The sequence below is a fragment of the Papio anubis genome, chromosome 10 (assembly GCF_008728515.1).
Source record: "Papio anubis isolate 15944 chromosome 10, Panubis1.0, whole genome shotgun sequence".
Lineage (NCBI taxonomy): Eukaryota > Metazoa > Chordata > Mammalia > Primates > Cercopithecidae > Papio > Papio anubis.
The window spans coordinates 110,950,957-110,969,726 of record NC_044985.1 but is presented as its reverse complement, the minus strand read 5'-3'; the positions used below and the strand labels follow the sequence as shown (position 1 = coordinate 110,969,726).

General features: G+C 41.8%; 2 protein-coding genes across 6 annotated transcripts in view; one reads left to right on the top strand and one right to left on the bottom strand.

Annotated features, from left to right (window-relative positions):
- COL4A3 (collagen type IV alpha 3 chain) overlaps positions 1–16,892 on the bottom strand; it is a 147,392-nt gene extending 130,500 nt beyond the window's left edge. For 2 of the 5 annotated variants that reach the window (XM_003908024.5, XM_031651898.1), the window contains exon 1: positions 16,408–16,662. In XM_003908024.5, the coding sequence (XP_003908073.3) occupies positions 16,408–16,494 (87 nt within the window). In that variant the 5' untranslated portion in view covers positions 16,495–16,662. Of the gene's footprint in view, positions 1–16,407; positions 16,666–16,740 lie in introns of those variants that run through there. The other 3 variants (XR_004176728.1, XR_004176727.1, XM_031651897.1) reach the window with 3 other exon arrangements.
- A 129-nt stretch (positions 16,893–17,021) lies between these two features.
- COL4A4 (collagen type IV alpha 4 chain) overlaps positions 17,022–18,770 on the top strand; it is a 160,015-nt gene continuing 158,266 nt past the window's right edge. The window contains exon 1 of the mRNA XM_031651712.1: positions 17,022–17,197. The gene's annotated coding sequence lies outside the window, so the exon portion shown is untranslated. The remainder of the gene's footprint in view (positions 17,198–18,770) is intronic.

Here is an 18,770-nt window from a genome sequence, read left to right as displayed (position 1 = left end):
ACAATATAATGTCAAAAAAGCCAGATACATAATACCATATGCCATATGATCTCACTTTTATACAAATATATCAAAATATTCTCACTGGTTATCCCCAGGTTCTAATATGAGGAGTTATTTTTGTTTTATAGTTTTGTTTTTACTTTTATCTATGTATCTCAAATATTCACAAATCACATGCATTACATGAATAGTTAGGGAAAAAAAGATCCGTGTATAAAGAATAGTTATGTTCAATCTAATAATTAGTTGCAGTGGCTTCATTTTGAAACTTCACAAGGATTCATCCTCTGAAGGATATTTTAAGAGTTTCCATAAAAGAGTGCATCACACATAAGTGATGAGTAAATATGCACAAAATGAATTTACACTGCTGACCCCGATGCAGCCAAAAACACATTAATGGAATTTGAGGGAGGCTGTGTACCAAAGCTGGTTCCATGCCTTCTCTTTTAGATACATGTCAAAGAGTTCTATATTTTAAAGACAAGAAAGGCAGAAATTATTACTATTAAATGTTACCCAGAAATATCTCTATACCAGGTATTTTATCTCTATTAACAGGTATTTTCATGGGGGTATCTGGTAAAATCATCATAAAAGTGATGAAATCACTGGCTGAGTTTTAGCGTCAGTATTTACACAGGATGGTGTAAGGTAAATACTCTGTTCATTTTTTAATCGGGATAGTCCTGAGGGAGGATGCCATTTCTGCTGATGTTTCAAATAATGTTATTAGAAAATACCAGCAGCAAAGAATGCACTGAATAATATTTTCAAAAACAAGGAACTCCTTAATGCATTCCAGGAAGTTGATACTAGGTCACAAAATAAAAGGAGAATGAAATGAGTATAAAAAACATTTGGACTATTGCTTTTCTGATATTGAATCTCATTCCTGTCTCAGTAATACTTGGCATTTGTGGAATGCTTGACTGTGTGCAAAATGTGCGATTGTATTATTTCGGGAGATAGGAGGGAAGATTTTATGTGCCACATTTTGTGATTCAGGACACAGAACCTGAATTTGAATTTGAGTGGCCTTGGAATTTTAGTGACTTGCCCAAAACTGTCACAACAGTGTCTTTCTTCTGGACCACGATGAAGGGTTCTTACTGCTGCCGGGCACTGCCTCTTTTAGATCCCAGGGTGCCTCAGATGTCCTTGCCTGCATGACTGCCCTTGTAGGGTGTGGGGATGTCGCTCATTCAGGTCACATGGGCTCTGAATGTTCCGTCTCTGAAAGGCCTGAGCAGGTCACAGCGAGTAGAAGCTCTGAACGGTTTCATGGGCACAGTCCCAGGCACAGACAGTACTCAATAAATCCACATCTCAGTCTCCTGCCTTTCTGCAACAATTAGAGAGCACTGGCACCTGCGTGGGACACGCAGTCTTGCTTCCAATCAGCTGGAACCTCATCTCATAAGATTTCAGAGGCTGCCCTGTTCTCAGTTTTTATTGCTTTTTGGAAAGGATTGCTGATCTGCTTTTGCGTAAGATGGCAAAATAAGAATCTAGTCCATCACTGTAAACTTTGAAGCACTGCTACTAGTCGCTGACAAGGGCTTGATCTGGGGCATACACTAGAAGACAGTAAAAACACCGCCCAGTAACTCTACTTGTTGCTTTCTGAATTCATTACCAACATTTTTAAGCACTTTACTTTGAAGAGAAAGTATGTTTTCAAGCCACTGAAATCTTACTATAATACTTTCTGGCTCCGTTACACTTACACATTTGCTTAATATAATGCCTGCAAGTTCATTGTTCAGTACATTTATCAATCTTATTCCTCCTCTCAACTCTGGTCAAAGTTTGCTTTTCCATATTTACCTTGTTATAGCATGCATAATTTTACTATTGTTCTCTGCACATGTATCTAAGCCCCTCACTTGGTTGCATATTCCATGAGGACAGAAGGGACCACATGAGTTTTATCTCCCTTTCTTCCCAGCATGTAGCACTGTAACCATCACATAGTAAGATATGGAAAAGTATTTGCTGCATTGATGAATGAATGAAACATTCAATATTTTGTCCCCAAAATAATGTTTTATTCTTCTGTCAAAGGATTAAAGAACTACTAATTCTCTATTGACTTTTTAGTTTTGGTATCTAATAAAATACCAAGTGTGGTGTTAAGAGCTGGAACCACAAAGATGGATGAGACGTGAAAACTGTCTTCAAGGAGTTTGGGAAGCAACATGGAAGCAACATGGAAATAGGTTAAACTATTTTTAGATTGCAGAGTCCAGTAATATTTCAGTAAACAAAAGTAATTAATTGATGCTTTTTTCAAGTCTCATGAGGCATTCATCGTTGATAACCAAAGCATTTTAAAACTCAAATTTATCTCACATATTACTTAAGTACTTAAATGGTAAATACAGTGGCATCTGACAGTCATTTTTAATTATCTGGGAAGTTTTTGGTTGGAAAGGGCTGTGACCAGGCATGATGTCTCATGCCTGTAAACCCAGCACTTTGAGAGGCTGAGGCCAGCCTATCACACTTGAGCCCAGGAGTTCAAGACTAGCCTGGGAAAAATAGAGAAACCCATAGTCTACAAAAAATACAAAAATTAGCCAGGTGTGGTGGCAAGCATCTGTAGTTCCAGCTACCTGGAAGGCTGAGGAGGGAGGATTGCTTGAGCCTGGGAGGTCGAGGCTGCAGCGAGCCCAGATTGCACCACTGCACTCTAGCCTGGGCCTCAGAGTGAGGCCCTGTCTCAAAATAATAATAATGATAATTTTTTTAAAAAGGAAAAGGCTCTACCAAATATCCTTATAACCAGAAATCCCAATTATAGGCCGACTTTCTCCACTAACTTGATGAACATCATTGGATCAGTCTCTCACCTATAAGTCAAGAATGACACCCAGCACTTTGGAAGGCTGAGGTGGGTGGGTCACCTGAGGTTGGGAGTTCGACACTAGCCTGGCCAACATAGTGAAACCCCGTCTCTACTAAAAATACAAAAAAAAAGTAGCTGGGTGTGGTGATGTGTGCCTGTAATCCCAGCTACTCGGGAGGCTGAGGCATGAGGACTGCTTGTACCTGGGAGGCAGAAGTTGCAGTGAGCCGAGATGGTACCACTGCATTCTAGCCTGGGTGACAGAGTGACTCTGCTTAAAAAAAAAAAAAAAAAAGAAAGACATTACCTCATCATCTAAATCAGACATTTGGTAAGAAAGCATCTGCATACATAATCATTTAAAATATGAGTTTAATAAACATCTGATTGTATGGAACTCTAAATATAGTATACACAAACTTCTTTCTTTTTTCTTTCTTTTTTGTTTTTGAGACAGGCTGTCACTCTGTTGCCTAAGCTGGAGCCTCCACTCTGTGGGGCTCAAGCGATCCTCCTATCTCAGCCTCCTGAGTAGCTGGGACTACAGGCACGTGCCACCATGCCTGGCTAATTTTTAAATTTTTGGTAGAGAGAGGTCTTATTATATTACCCAGGCTGATCTTGAACTCCTGGGCCTGGGTAACAGAGTGAACTTTTTGCCCCGGCCTCCCGAAGTGCTGAGATTCCGGGTGTGAGTCAGCATGCCCAGCCTGATGTTTTTTCCCTTCTTCACAATTTTATGAATAGAAGATTTGTTCTTACTGTATATCTCAGCAACCTCAGCATACAATTTTTTTCCTTTCCTTATTAAGAACTTCCACTTTCTCAAGTAAAGGATGCACTTTACGGCTTTTCTTTGGCATATCCCAGTGATCAACATTACAAGTCTTGTGTTTGGCACCATCGTTGAGTAAAATACGAGCCATTTGAACACAAGCATTGTGATACTGTGATAGTCACCGTGATAACCCAGAGGGTACTCAGTGACTTGCGGGCCGGGAGCATAGACAGTGTGGATCTGCTGGAAAAAGGGATGATTCACCTCCCGGTGGGACACGGCAGGATGGTGCGAGATTTCATCATGCTACTCAGAACGGCGCACAATTTAAAACTTGTGAATCGTTTATTTCTGAAATTTTCTACTGAATATTTTGGAACCCATTGACCACAGGTAACTAAAACCTCAAATAGCAAAATAGCAGATAAGGGAGGACTACTGTATTTCTAAATACATAATTGGAAATGACCAAAATGTTCAATAAGAGGGCATTACTTAAATAACTTATGGTACCAATCTACAATAAAGTTCTCTATAGACATTTAAAAATTGTATTTAGAAAAATAGGCCGGGCGCGGTGGCTCAAGCCTGTCATCCCAGCACTTCGGGAGGCCAAGGCGGGCAGATCACGAGTTCAGGAGATCGAGACCATCCTGGCTAACATGGTGAAATCCTGTCTCTACTAAAAATACAAAAAAAACTAGCCGGGCGAGGTGGCGGGCGCCTGTAGTCCCAGCTACTCAGGAGGCTGAGGCAGGAGAATGGCGTGAACCCGGGAGGTGGAGCTTGCAGTGAGCTGAGATTGTGCCACTGCACTCCAGCCTGGGCGACAGAGCAAGACTCTGTCTCAAAAAATAAAATAAAATAAAATTTTCACCAGTCTGTTGTTACGAGGAAAAAGCAGAGCGGGTAAAAAAAGTATCTGGAAGGAAATAAATCAGCATGTTAGCAGTAATCCTCTTTGGGTAATATGATTATAAATAGTTTTAATTTTTATGTTTCTTTTCATACTTGCAGACATTTTCCAAATTTTGTACAACACATTTAACTGTTTTTAAAAAGCCAGCATGCAAATTCTTTAGCTTTCCCAATATCAGCATAAACAAACAGCATAAAATTATCCCATCATCCTGGTTCAACAAAGAAAATAAATATCTGGCCTTGTTGCCTTGGGTCTCTCCAGACAAACTTCGTCATTTGATACAGAGAAAGAAGATTGCAGATTTTTCAACTTCCCACTTGTGGAACTTTTTTCCTTGAGAAGTTCAAGTAACAACAAAAATATCCCGGTGGGAAAAAAAAAAAATCCAAGGACCTGACTGTTTTGTCTACGTAACGACAAATCTCTCAAAGTTTCTAAATACACTTGAACTCATTTTTAAACACGGCGATCACTTCTCTAAGAAACCAGTTTGGAGAGACAATCTAATTAACAAACACGGATCTTAAAGATTGAAAATGGAAAACTCTTAACTTACCCTAAAACTACTACTAGAAAAATAAAAGATTTTTATATGGCTGTGTTTCAAATAGCTCTGAAGGTTACAAGTTTTAAAGTCATGATCTCACTGCGATAATTAATACCAAAATGCTGAGAAGATAAAATATTCTTTAAATATACATGTGTGTGCAAATTTATGTGTACACACTCCTATCACACATATACAATACCAACCATGGTATGTGGCAGTATTTATTTTTATACCCTAGAAAAATTCAAGAAACATTTTTGAGAGTCTGATATTGTGTGTACTAAGCACTAGAAGTGGGGTGGATTTTTAACCTTTTATATGTACATAAATGATGATCAAATTAATGGTACCAAATCAATTAACCGGGACAGACTGAGTAATTGCCATGTTGATGTAGACTGGTTCTCTTCTGCTCCTCTTCTTCTGAGGAGCTCCTCACTACTCCTAGGTCCTGAACTGGGTTTCATCTTTCTCTGTGCTGAAGTCCTCTCTGGCCTGGTCCTGTGTCAGCTGGGATAAGGGCTCTTGGGCCCAGCTTGGCATTCTTGCTCTGGGCTAAGGTCCCCTCTGGCCTGGTCCTGTGTCGGGTAGAATAAGGGCTCTTGGGCCTAGCTTGGCATTCTTCCTCTGGGCTGCACAGCCACATTTGGCAAATTCATACCCATCCCAGTGAGATTGAGGAGAGATGGGCAGAGATATGTCAACAGGAATGAAAGAAGCATGTTTCCATCACACCATTTTATATGTGGGCTCATTCCCAAACCACACTGTGATTTCATTACTAATGCAAATATCTGGGGAATAGCATAAAAACACTGCATTATATCTCCTTTGCTAAAATGTTGATTTGTTAAAGGTAAACATTACAATTATACCACAGCCAGCCATGTAGAGGCCTGTGGACTTACTGCACCCTATTCATCCAGCAATGCTCAATCCTCAATTAGCATAACCACGACAGACCCACCTCCTTTGTTGTACCCTAACTCCCTGTGTCCCATCCCCCACCTCACCTGTAGCAAAATACTCAGCATATTCCTTCAGGGCCAGGAGTTCCCTTTGTGGTCAGTAAATACACTCAGCTTTTAAAATTTCATGTTATTTCTTTATTTCAAAAGCTCTGTTGGTCTTGGTTTATTTTATTTTATATTTTATTTTATTTTTTGAGACAGAGTCTCACTCTGTCGCCCAGGCTGGAGTGCAGTGGCGCAATCTTGGTTCACTGCAACTTCCGCCTCCCAGGTTCAAGCGATTCTCCTGCCTCAGTCTCCTGAGTAGCTGGGGTTACAGGCTCCCACCACCACGCCCAGCTAATTTTGTATTTTTAGTAGAGATGGGGTGTCACCATTTTGGCCCAGCTAGTTTCGAACTCCTGACCTCAGGTGATCCACCCACCTTGGCCTCCTAAAGTACTGGGATTACAGGGGTGAGCCACTGTGCCTGGCCAGGTTCTATTCTTTGACAACACAGGAGTGGTAAAATTGGAAGTGTCTGGCCTCTCTCCACCTCTGGGAGGCCCTGTCCTGGACCACATCCCTCAGTGCTTCACAAGGTTGTCACCATGTCCAGCCTCAGTCTGCTTCCCTGACCACCTCTACCTAATGTTAAAAAGTCTCCTTCTCCATCACCACATCCCATCCTCTCCTGCAGCACCACAATCTGATGTTACACATTTGTCTGTTCACTGGGCTGCTGCCTTCTAACTCCATCATGGCTGGGGATTCAGACTGTTTTGTTTACCAATGAGTCCCAGCACCTAGCCCAGCGCCTATGTCTTCTATCCTAGGGTCTGGCATTGAATAGTAATGATAAGAACATAATAGTCGCTAGGCCAGGTGCAGGGGCTCACACCTGTAATCCCAACACTTTGGGAGGCCAAGGCAGGCAGATCACTTTGGGTCAGGAGTTCAAGACCAGCCTGGCCAACATGATGAGACCCCCTTCTCTTCTAAAAACACAAAAATTAGCCAGGTGTAGTGGCAGGTGCCTGTAATCCCAGCTACTCGGGAGGCTGAGGCAGGAGGATTGCTTGAACCTGGGAGGTGGAGGTTGCAGTGAGCCGAGATTGTGCCACTGCACTCCAACCTGGGTGACAGAGCAAGACTCCATCTCAGAATAATAATAATAATCGCTAGACTAAAAACGCTGCATATGCATTCTGTATCAGGCGCTATATGGAGCACTTTTGTCTGCTATAAATACGTTGTCATCATTTTCAGATAAGAAAAACAGAGACCTTTTTGGAATTTACTTGGCCAATGTAATACTAAACCTCTTACCCTGTCTGGATGCTAAAGATAATTTGAATTCTAGTTTAAAATGAAAGGCAAGGTGTGGTGTGTTGGTTTTCAATATATTTCCCTTGCCCCATTCCTTTTTCCAATTGTTTTCTGTTTTGTGATGTGTTTTCAATTTTTCCTGTACATAGCTTACAAAATTACAATGCTCATCAAATTACAATGCTAATTTGTGTAGCTTTAAACACTGCAGCCAAGGCCAACTATCTTAATTGTCTGGAGAAAAAGATGCACAGATATTTAGGCACAACTCAGCCTGATTTTTTGCCTTCAATTAAAGTGTTTCATTTTGACAAGTATTTATTTCTTATGGGAAATAACCAGATAAAGTCTATTCTCTCCACAGAATGACAGTATCACCTCCTCTCCTCTGGATACCACTTACATAGACCCATGCTGTCCAGGACAGTGGCTACATATGGCTATAGATGCTTGAAAATGTGGCTCATTTGAATTGAGATGTTCTGTAAGTAAGTACAAAGTACACACCAGACCTTGAAGACTTAATAGGAAAAAAAAAGTTTGTAAAATATCTCATTAATGTTTACAATAGAGATTACATATTAAAATGATAATATGACAGATGTATTGGTATAAATAAAACATATTAAAATTAGTTCCACCCATCTCTATTTTTTAATGTGGCTACTAGAAAATATTAAATGTAAAATGACATATGAAGCTTGTAGTCATGGCTCACATTATATATCTATTGTATAGCATGGACACAGATATTTACCTGAAGTTTTGTAGGTGTGTGGAAAACTGTTGCACTAATATAATTTAATTTAGTCTCGGTTAGGAAACGGACCTGAAACCGGAGGCCCTAATTAGCATTTACATGAGGAACACCTGGAAGAATGGAAAGGCTGACATGGCTACTTTGAGAAAACCAGAGCCAGGGACTACATTTTGGGAGATCAAGGTGGAACCTGGAGTAAGGTGCTTTCTTACTAGATTTGTACTTAAATCGTCACCATAAAGTGAAGCTTCTGTCTAATCTTTTTTGCTAAGAAGAGCAAAGAGTTTTCTGTTGTATTGAAAGGTTTTTATTAATAGTTCCTAATTCCCACTGATGTCTAACACTGAGAATTTTTATTATAGAAATGATATTAAAACTAACATTTTAAACTGTGATTGTCACAGGTTAAGTTTACCCACTGAGCTTCCTTTACTTCATTTAGTAGCTTTGCTTGAACTCATTTTTTTTTCAGTTAAAGAGCTTTAAGAGCTTCTTTATGTTTATAATAAATCTTGAGACAATGGGCAGAATGTTACGGACTGAAAGTTTCTGTCCCTCTAAATTCCTAGGTTGAAGCTGAAGCCTAGGGTAATGGTCTTTGGAAGTGAGGCCTCTGAAGGTAATCAGGTTTAGATGAAGTCACGAGGATGAGGTCGTCATGATGGGATTTGTGCCCTTATCAGAAGAAACCAGGCCAGGTGCCGTGCCTCACGCCTGTAATCCCAGCTCTTTGGGAGGCAGAGGCGGGTGGATTACTTGAGGTCAGGAGTTTAAGACCAGCCTGGCCAACATGGTGAAACCCCATCTCTACTAAAAATACAAAACTTAGCTGGGTGTGGTGGCCTGTGCCTGAAGTCCCAGCTACCGGAAAGGCTGAGGCAGGAGAATTGCTTGAACCCAGGAGGCAGAGGTTGCAGTGAGCCAAGATAGTGCCACTGCACTTTAGCCTGGCAACAAAGCAAGACTCCATCAAAGAAGAGGAAGAAGAAAGAAGGAAGAAGAAGAAAGAAAGAAAGAAAGGAAAGAAAGAAAGAAAAGAAAGAAAGAAAAGAAAGAAAAGAAAGAAAAGAAAGAAAGAAAGAAAGAAAGAAAAAAAGAAAAGAAAGAAACAAACCAGAGCAGTAGCTCGCTCTCTTTCTCCCTACCCACCCACCCCAACCACCATGTGAGGATATAAGGAGAAGTCAGCAGTCCGCAAGCCAGAAAAAGGGCCCTTACCAGCACCCAGACATTTTGTTACCGTAGGTAGCTAGTCAGGCATGAGCAGGGCAGGAGAGGGCCCCTGCCTCATCAGGAATATCAGGCAACTATCATATGATGATCAGGCGGTTGTTGAACAGGCTTTGTAAAATAATAATTGGTTGCAGCCAGTGCCAGGGAAAGGCAGTCTCCCAAGAAATGAAAACACCTGAAGGTGGTGAGCAGCATCTTCCCGATAAGATCTCAGGAATTGGGAAAGTGGGCTCAAGCATGCACATTAAGAGGCAAAATGGCGGAGTTTAACTGGCATACGACCTTCCAGGCACATTGCACCGGTAAAGGAAGAACGCCTCAAGTGAACAGGCATACAACGCCAGTGAACACGCATACAACGCCAGTGAACACACTGTGCATGCTCCCCTCTGAAGCACTGGCAGGTCACTGCGCATGCAGACAGCCCATCCCAAGGGAAGAATCATGAGTGAAGGGACCCTGGCTAGACCCCAGAAGTATGCCAATGTATAAAACCCTAAGTTAAAGGTGAAACGAGGCACTTGCCTTTCAAGTTGCCCGCTTGGCCCTCTTCCAAGTGTACTTTGCTTCCTTTCATTCCTGCTTTAAAGCTTTCTAATAAACTTTCACACCTGCTCTAAAACTTGCCCTGATTTGTGGCGGGCTCCCAAGTGCCTAGGCCATGCCTTACGACTGCTGCCCTTACCGTTTGTCATATGATGACACTTGACTACATACGGCTTTAGAAATAAAATAACCCTCATAACTACCAAAAAAAAAAAAAAAAAAAAGAAAGAAAGAAAGAAACTTGCCCTGGTTTCTCCTTTTGCCCCTCAGTTGAATTCTTTCTTCTGAGGAGGCAAGAATTGAAGTTTCTGGAGACCCACACGGATTCACCACCAGTAACAATTTGGGACCCTGATCTTGGACTTTCAGCCTCCAGAACTGTGAGAAATAAGTGCCTGTTTAAGCCACTCAGTCTATGGTATTTTGTGATGGCAGCCCAAGCTGACTAAGACAGATGCCAACAGCTTCATTCAGAAAACTACGCACATGCGGATTTTGCTCCGTCACACACATCAGTTATTTAAGATCTCAACTTTCCTGTTTAGAGGTGTCAGTAAACATATGGCCATAGTGTACATGTCTTACGTGGACTCTCACAGGCGCCCACTCCTGTGTTAGCTTCATTTATACCCTGAGCATGGCATACGAATTTACGTTCGCTATCTCAAAGTGTGTGAATCTACATATATAAAGTTCAGAACAGGCAGAACCAAAATATAGCACTTGGAATAAGTACTTAGATGATAAAGGCATTTTAAAAAGCAAGGAAATGATTATTAGAAGTCAGATTCTAGTTTCAGGGAAAAGAAAGGGGACTGTGGCTGAGACAGATGCAAGGGTGACTTCTGGGTGCTAGCAGTGTGCTGTTCCTTGACCCGAATGGTCTTTATGTGGGTATTCAGCTAATAAGCCATTAAATGCTACATTTGTTAATTCACTGTTCCGTATTTGTTCCATATTTAATAATAGTATATGTTTTGAGAAGAGTCATTTTGACTAGATTTTATCCCACAGCAATACAAGGATGGTTAACTATTTTTAAAATAAATTAATTTGCTACCTTGACTGACTAAAGAGTATATGATTTTTCTTAAAATAGATACAGATGAAATAAACGATAACATTAACATCCAGTCATTAAGTAGAACGATGGCAGTAATATTAGGGAGTGAAACTCCCTAAACTGATGAGAATTATTAAAACTCTATAGAAAATTTCTTAATAAAATATTAAAAATATTTCCTTTAACTTCAGTAATGAGACAAAAATATATACTATTACTGCTTTTATTTAGCATTGCCCTGAAGTGCTGGTGATATGGCTTGGCTGTGTCCCCACCCAAATCTCATCTTGAATTGTAGCTCCCATAATTCCCATGTGTTGTGGGAGGGACTTGGTGGGAGATAGTTGAATCATGGGGGCGGTTTCTTGTGGTAGTGAATAAGGCCCATGAGATCTGATGTTTTTATAAGGGGTTTCCCCTTTCACTTGGCTCTCTTTCCCTCTTGCCTGCCACCATGTAAGATGTCCCTTGCTCTTTTGGCATGATTATGAGACCTCCCCAGCCACGTGGAACTGTGAGTCCATTAAATCTCTTTTTCTTCATAAATTACCGAGTCTCGGGTATGTTATTATCAGCAGCATGAAAACAGACTAATACAGCTGGTCAGCACAGTAATACAAGGGAAAAAAGGCAGAAAGGTTAGAAAGGAAGAAAAACTAATTATTCACTGACAGTGTGATTAGTTACATAAAAAAACTAAGAGTATCTACAAACTGTTAGAAATAATAAGAAAATTCAATAAGATTGCTTGATCCAACATCAAAAATTAAAAAAATCAGTAGCATTTCTGTGCACCACCCATGTGTTTATACTTCAGCAACAAGCAGTTAACCTACCTATATGTTCAGTGCAATACCAATTAACATCCCACAGGAGTCTTTGATGGATCTTTGAGGTGCAGATGCTAAAACTCAGCCAGAAGAACAAAGAGGAAAGACTATCTGTCATAAATTTAAAGAATAATAATAACAGGGATAGCGGTTCTATCTTCTACTTGTCCTACCAGATATAGATTTAATGTAAACATAGTGATCAAAAACAGTGTGGTATTGGTGAAGGGCCAAAAAAAATTAGACCAATGGAATAGAGAGTTTACAGATGGACCCACATATAAATGGCATACATGTTTGCAGCTATAACACTGCAAAACTTTGAAGGAAAGAATATACTATTTGATTTAAAATGCTGGGACAATTTGTCATCTACATGGAAAAAGATAAAAGTAGATCTCATGAGCAGAAAATAATTCCAGGATTAAGAGATCTAACTGGAAAAGAGTTAAACTATGAAACTTTTTTAAATGTAGGAGAACATTCCTATAATCCCAGGAAAAGAAAAAAAAATTTTGACAAGGTACAAAAGACAAAATGCCAAAAAGAAACTCAGTTTGAGATTATAGTGAAAACAGTATTATACATGAAAGCACTAACTCAAAGATAAACCAAAGATTGGAATAAAATATTTGCTATACACTTTAATGACAAAAATTTTGTATCCAAATATATAAATAACTTCTAACTAATTAGCAACAAAAAGGCGAAGTTCACAATAGATAAACAGGCAGAAAGTTGTACTATGCAGTTCACACTGAGGGAAATATAAATGGCCAAGTAAAATACGAAAAACTTTACAAACTCACTAGTCAAAACAAGATCTCATTTCACACCATTAACATCTAAGCACACCAAGCTTTGCTGAACATACAGGGAAACAAGCTTTGCTGAAGATAGAGGGAAACAGGCACTCTGGTACATTGTTGGCACAACCCTTTTGCAGATGAATTTGTCAATTCCTAATATATTTAAATTTGTTTTCTCTATGAACTTAGGAATTCAAATTCTAGTTGTCACAATGGTGCATATATCAAAATATGCCTTGCAACTTTATAAAATGAAAATATAAAGACAAGCTTACTATGTTTAGGAATATGGAAAAATAAACCATACTTTATATAGCTGGATACTAGATACTACAAATACATTGTATCTATATGTACCAACATGGATAAAATTCAAAAACATAATATGGAGTGATAAAAAATAAGCTCCAATAGATATGTATAATGTGAAACTATTTATTACATCTGAAACACCACAAAACAGTAATATTTATTTTTTACAGAGAACACACACACACACACACACACAATGCAAAACTGTGCAGGTAAATTACATACATAAACTTTTTGGGATAAAAGAGGGAGTAAATCATGTGTGTATGACTTTCTGTATTCAGATTTTTTTTTCTTAAAGGTAGAAATCTGAGAACAAACAAGTCAAAGTATATTAATGATTGCTTAATCTCAGGGATAGATAAATTGGTGTCTGTTCCATTACTTTTTGTTTTCTAATTTAACTGAAAGTGCTTAAATTTGAAAATGAAGTCTGGCGAGAAAGCATTCTCCCCAAATGCAGGTGTTTTTCAACTTTTGATACTTGCTTCTCATATTGCTGCCCTTTCTGGAATGCTAAGGCAAGAAGAAGGATAAACCATGATGTCTTAATGTGTGAACATCACCTTATCCAGAAATCAAAGATGGGGCTTTCTATACCTCCACTCCCAGGTCTGTTGCCTGAGACAACAAGGTGACGCCCTGTCTCAAGTGGGTGAGCTGGGTCCTGACAGTTATAAAACCTGGGGATGCGCTGGGCAGCCAGCCTGGAACTGGATGCCTGTGCAAAGCAGCAGAGGTATTTCATTCTGGGCACATCAGTACAAATTGTGTGGGTGGACAGTTCCACCCCGTCTACACAAACTTAGCATGTAGAGTCAACACCACTGCTATTTCCCTGTTTTGAGAAACGCTAAAGTAAAACTGAAGAAATTTAGAGTGAAACACATCCTTAACTAGAGTAGAACAAAAATAATAAAATATAATGGCTCCAAAGTTACATTTAACTCTCACTTATACATTGTTTGGCCCATGCTATGTTTTTGTGAAGTTTTGGCTTATTGCTAATATTTAGAATTCGGGAAGTTTCTAATAAACACTGGATTCCCAACTTCCCTCTTGAAGTGATTCTGGCACAATTGGGCTTGACTTCTAGCATGCTAACTAGGCTCTGAAGATTGTCTCTTACCCCATTGCTTTGCTCCTTACTTCACCTGCTGGCCCCATTGGGGTTTCAACTCTCTCATTTTACAGATGAGAAAACTGAGGCTCAGAGTGGTCAACAGCCTTGCCCAACAGCAGAGATTCTCTGTGAAGGGAGCCATGTTGGTGGGCATTGCCCGATTATCGGTGGATGCTGTGATTCCTCTTTCTACAAGATGAAGGCACATTTCATTATTTTACTGGCATATTCTCTCTAACCCAGCAGGTACACTGGAAATGATAATCCTGAAAACTTTTTAATGAAAGACTTACTTCAAGTGATGAGAAAAACAATACAAATGGATTAATTTCAGCAAGAAGTCACCAAGATGTGGCCGAACTCAAAGCAGTAAAGTTTACATGTAAAAATAATAAAGGAATATAACAACAGAATTGAAAAATGGTATAATTAGAGTTTGCATGGTCCCCAAGCATTACTTTTTCAGACTGATCCTTACACAAGTACAATTCTTCCACCCCTTCCTGATCTCATTCCTCTTCTTCTAAATTCAGAAACACGTGCAAACCCTGCTCTGGATCTCTTCTCCAGGCTTCCCCACAACATACATTTCCTTTAGGATTTTGCTTTTTTGGATTTATTTGTCCTGGTTCAAGCTGGTAGATAATCCCCACTGACTTGCATGAGTTTTATCTGTCGTGCCCAGCAGCATTTAAATACCTGGACTGGGAATTCCTAATCTATGCAAAGTGCATTTTTGTTAGAACCAGCTACATAGAGAGATGACATGGATCACAAATGTCCTTTAGAATGTGAAATAGTGAATAACCTAAATGTAAAATGGTAGGGAAATGGTTCAATTAACTTTGGCATATTGTGAAGAACTATGCAACAAAGCAAAAAGAAAAACAGGAAGATCTTAAATACTGACATGGACTGTTCTACAGGTTGCAAAGGAATACAGCACGGTATCATTTATGTTAAAAAGCCAACAAAACATACATAGTTTGTGGGTTCATATATGTGTGTGTAAATGCATGGAAAGTGTTTGGAAAACAACATGAAAGTGGTGAAAGTCGATACCTCTTGGAAGACAGGGAAATGGGGAGGGGCATGGGGGTGTCGGAGAGGGCTTTAGTTTCACCTGTACTGTCTGCAATGTCTTCATTTAATTTAAATAGGAAAAACTTGGATTATAGGTGACTATAGGTTCTAAAATTCTTTGCATGTAACATATATAAATATTTCTGTGACCGTTAATTTCCAATCATAATCTCAATAACATTTGTAAAAACATCTGCTCATCCTTGGAAATGAAATTTCCTATGCCACGTTATCACCCAAATCAACTTTTTAAAGTGTAAAAATAACACAAAGCACATGAAAAGTTAAAGTTTACTTTCACAAGGTAAAATCAAGTGCACACATGGATGGTGCACAGAAATGCTACTGATTTTTTAAATTTTTGATGTTGGATCAAGCAATCTTATTGAATTTTCTTACTATTTCTAACAGTTTGTAGATACTCTTAGTTTTTTTATGTAACTAATCACATTGTCAGTGAATAATTAGTTTTTCTTCCTTTCTAATCAAGTAAAGTTTACTTTCACAAGGTAAAATCAACGATCTGCTCTAGAAGGCACAATCGTTTCGAGGACAATCAATTTCTCTTTAATGGCAAAGAATAAGGAATATGGGCCGGATTTAAATAAATCCGGTTTCACTCAAATTCCAAGTCAAAAATCAAAGTAACAGATTGCTTAATTGATTCTAACCTGAGTTCGATTTCTAAGGTGCTCTTAATTTTTCAGTGATAGCGTTTGCTTTTCCCAACAATAGCAAAGGAAAACTGGAGGGCAAGTTTTGCAAGGAAGAAATTGAGCCCCAGAGAGGTCAGGATTTAGTGCGAGGTCCCGGCTAGGAAGAGGCGGCTGGAACTCCCTGCAGGTGTCTCCTGCCAGCCCTCTGTGCGCTCGGCCAAGCTGCTTGATTTGATTCACCAGCCTGACACCGTGCATCTCCACATCCGGTGTTCTCACGTATCATCCCTGGCGATTACCTATGCGTCTATTTTTTAATTTACTGACCTCTGGAGGCCTGTCCCCGCCGTCTCTGACTCCTAGGCACTGGACAAACCCCCTCCTCGCCTCTTCCCCCAGCTCCACGCATTCCACCTGTTCCGGGGCATCCCCGCTCGCTTGCTCCCTTCCGCACGCTGCCTGTCCCGGGACCTGCGTGAAGCCCGCAGCCCCGCCACTAGTCGGGCAGCTGCTACACTACCGCGCCGCTGCGGGTGGGGCCAGCGTGTCCCCCGGACGCGGGGAGGGGGGATGGAAGTGCGGGGTGGGGGTCGCGCAGCCCCCACTCACCTTGCTGGCCGTGGGCGCCGCCGCCAGGAGCACCAGCAGGAGCTGCAGCAGGAGCACCTGCGATCTGGGCGCCGTCCGGGGGCTCATGGTGGGCGCGCGCTCAGAGCCCGGGCGAGTCCGGGGACTCGCAGGCTCTCAGGCCACCGCGTCTCCTGCGCAGCGCGGCTCGGGGAGCCCGGCTGGAAAGCTCGCCTCGCCACTCGGCCGGGGCGGGTTTTGTAGGGCTCGGTCGCACGGTTCGTCCCTCCCCACCCAGGCTTTTTGGTTGTGGCTCCTAGGGAGGGAAGACGTGGCTCAGGTCCCGCCCTCGTACCCCCCTCCCTCCCAACTTACCAGGCAGTGTCCCTTCCACCCGGGCATCGTGCCCAGGAGGCGAGAAAGGGCTGGGCGCCTGCAGGGCAGGTGGGCGCGGATCCAGGGTAAGGGGTTAAGGAGGTGATGCTCCCAAGGTCCGGGGGCCCAGGCGGGGAAGTGGGGTGCGGGTCCTAGGTGGGGAGTTTGGGGGTGTGCGGTGGGGCGGTGGCTGCGCAGGGTGGAGGGAGTGGCCAGCGGCCCTGCCCAGATTAAGCGGGAGGCGCGCCGGGCGTCTGCACTCAGGAGGCCCTGCTTGCTCCCCGCGCCCGCGGCGGTCCGCGTTCCCCGCCTCCAGCCCGCCTCCAACTTGCAGCCGCCGGGCTTGGCTGCGAGAGTGCCGCGAAGAGGCAGCGGGGCGCGGGTGGATTGGGGCTGGAGGTGCGCGTCCCGTGGGCGGGCAAGGCGGCAGCTCCCGGCGCTGCGGGCGTCCCCACAGGTAAGGCTCCCATAGTTGGGGCAACCGCTGTCCCGGGGCCCCTGCACCTGCCTGGGAGGGGCAGTGGAGGGAGTGTGGCATTCAAGGGGTGGTGGCGGGCCCGGCTGGGGAGTTGTGGCCGGGGGGGTCACCAGAGGAGAGAGCTCGTCTGGCTCCTGGGCTTGTCTGCCTGGGCTTTAAACTGGGTGCTGTGTGTTTTTATTAATTTGGAGGCTCGAGTTACCGGCCTGGCAGTCGGGGCACTCCAAAATGCCAAGAGAAAGAGGCAGCTGAGGAGAAAGAGAAAGCCCATCTTATTCTCCGCTGAGTTGAACTGCTTTTCAGGCCAAATCTTATCTGCGGAAATGCAGGGCAAAACAAGACCCAGCTCTGGTCAGGGTGCGCTCTTCCTGGGGGTGGCCTGGGATGCAAATGTGCCAGGGCACCGTCCTCCAGCAGTCTCTCGCCGTTTCCTGTGCTAGGGACCACACTGGCTCTGGTAAAGCAATTAGACTCCTTCTCTGAAGAATGCTGTGAAATGCATAAAATACAATTAAATCAGAATCAGTTTTATTGGAATGCAATTATGGAAGCCCTCAAGTTGTGATATAGTAACTAACATAGGTGCATCATCATTATTGCATTAAATAGCTAGATTTAACAGCAGGCCAATTAAGCAACTGTAATATCAAAGTAGTGATGACCGCAAATGGCATTTTGAGATAATAGCCCAAACTGAAATGTGACATGAAAATACCAGTGGGTGCAAACTATCAAGAACTGCCAATACCACTGTGGTCTGTTGCCTATGATCATAAGGGAGGACATGTTGAACTTCTGTGACATGTTACTAAAAATAAAGATGCAACTTATTTTCCTATGTAAGTTTCCTATACAGATCACCTGAATTCCATCCTCAGGTTAAGAATCTTTGCTTTGGAACAGTGTTGCTGATATTTGCTGCAGTTGGTTTCAGACAGCAAGTATGATCTATGCAGTTGGTCACTGATTGTAGGGAACCACTTTCTTGCAGTTAAACTTGGGGTCTATTGGTGTCTTAGACCTTTGTAGCCATGCAAGTAGGCAAAACCTTAATAGTGAATGAAGACACTCCTCCCGTTCCTTTTATTTTGACTATAGCGTGAATCTTACTGTCTTCTTTCTGTCTTTTATGCCAGTGATTCTCAACTATGGTTGAGCATTAGAATCTTTGGGAGGATCAAAAAATGTTGATACCCAGACCATTCCAAGCCAATTTTAGCAGACTCTCTAGCTGTTTTAAAATTTCCTGTACATTGCCATGCACAATCAAGTTTGAGAGTTCCTGTTTTCACATACATGTTGAATTAGGATATATTCTTAATAGAATAATAAAAAGCACATATATTAAACTCTTCATTACAACTTGGGAACACTGCGGAATGTATGACCATATCGCAAATGTTGCAGTGTGGCATGCAGTAGCTTCTTTCCATTGGTAGGGAAGGTTATTCTGGAAACTTCTGCCACTCTTGTGGAATGAAACAGCAGGTGTTCTGTTGATGAACTGACAATGTCCAAGAGTTCTGAGAGTCACATGATTATCTTTCACAAA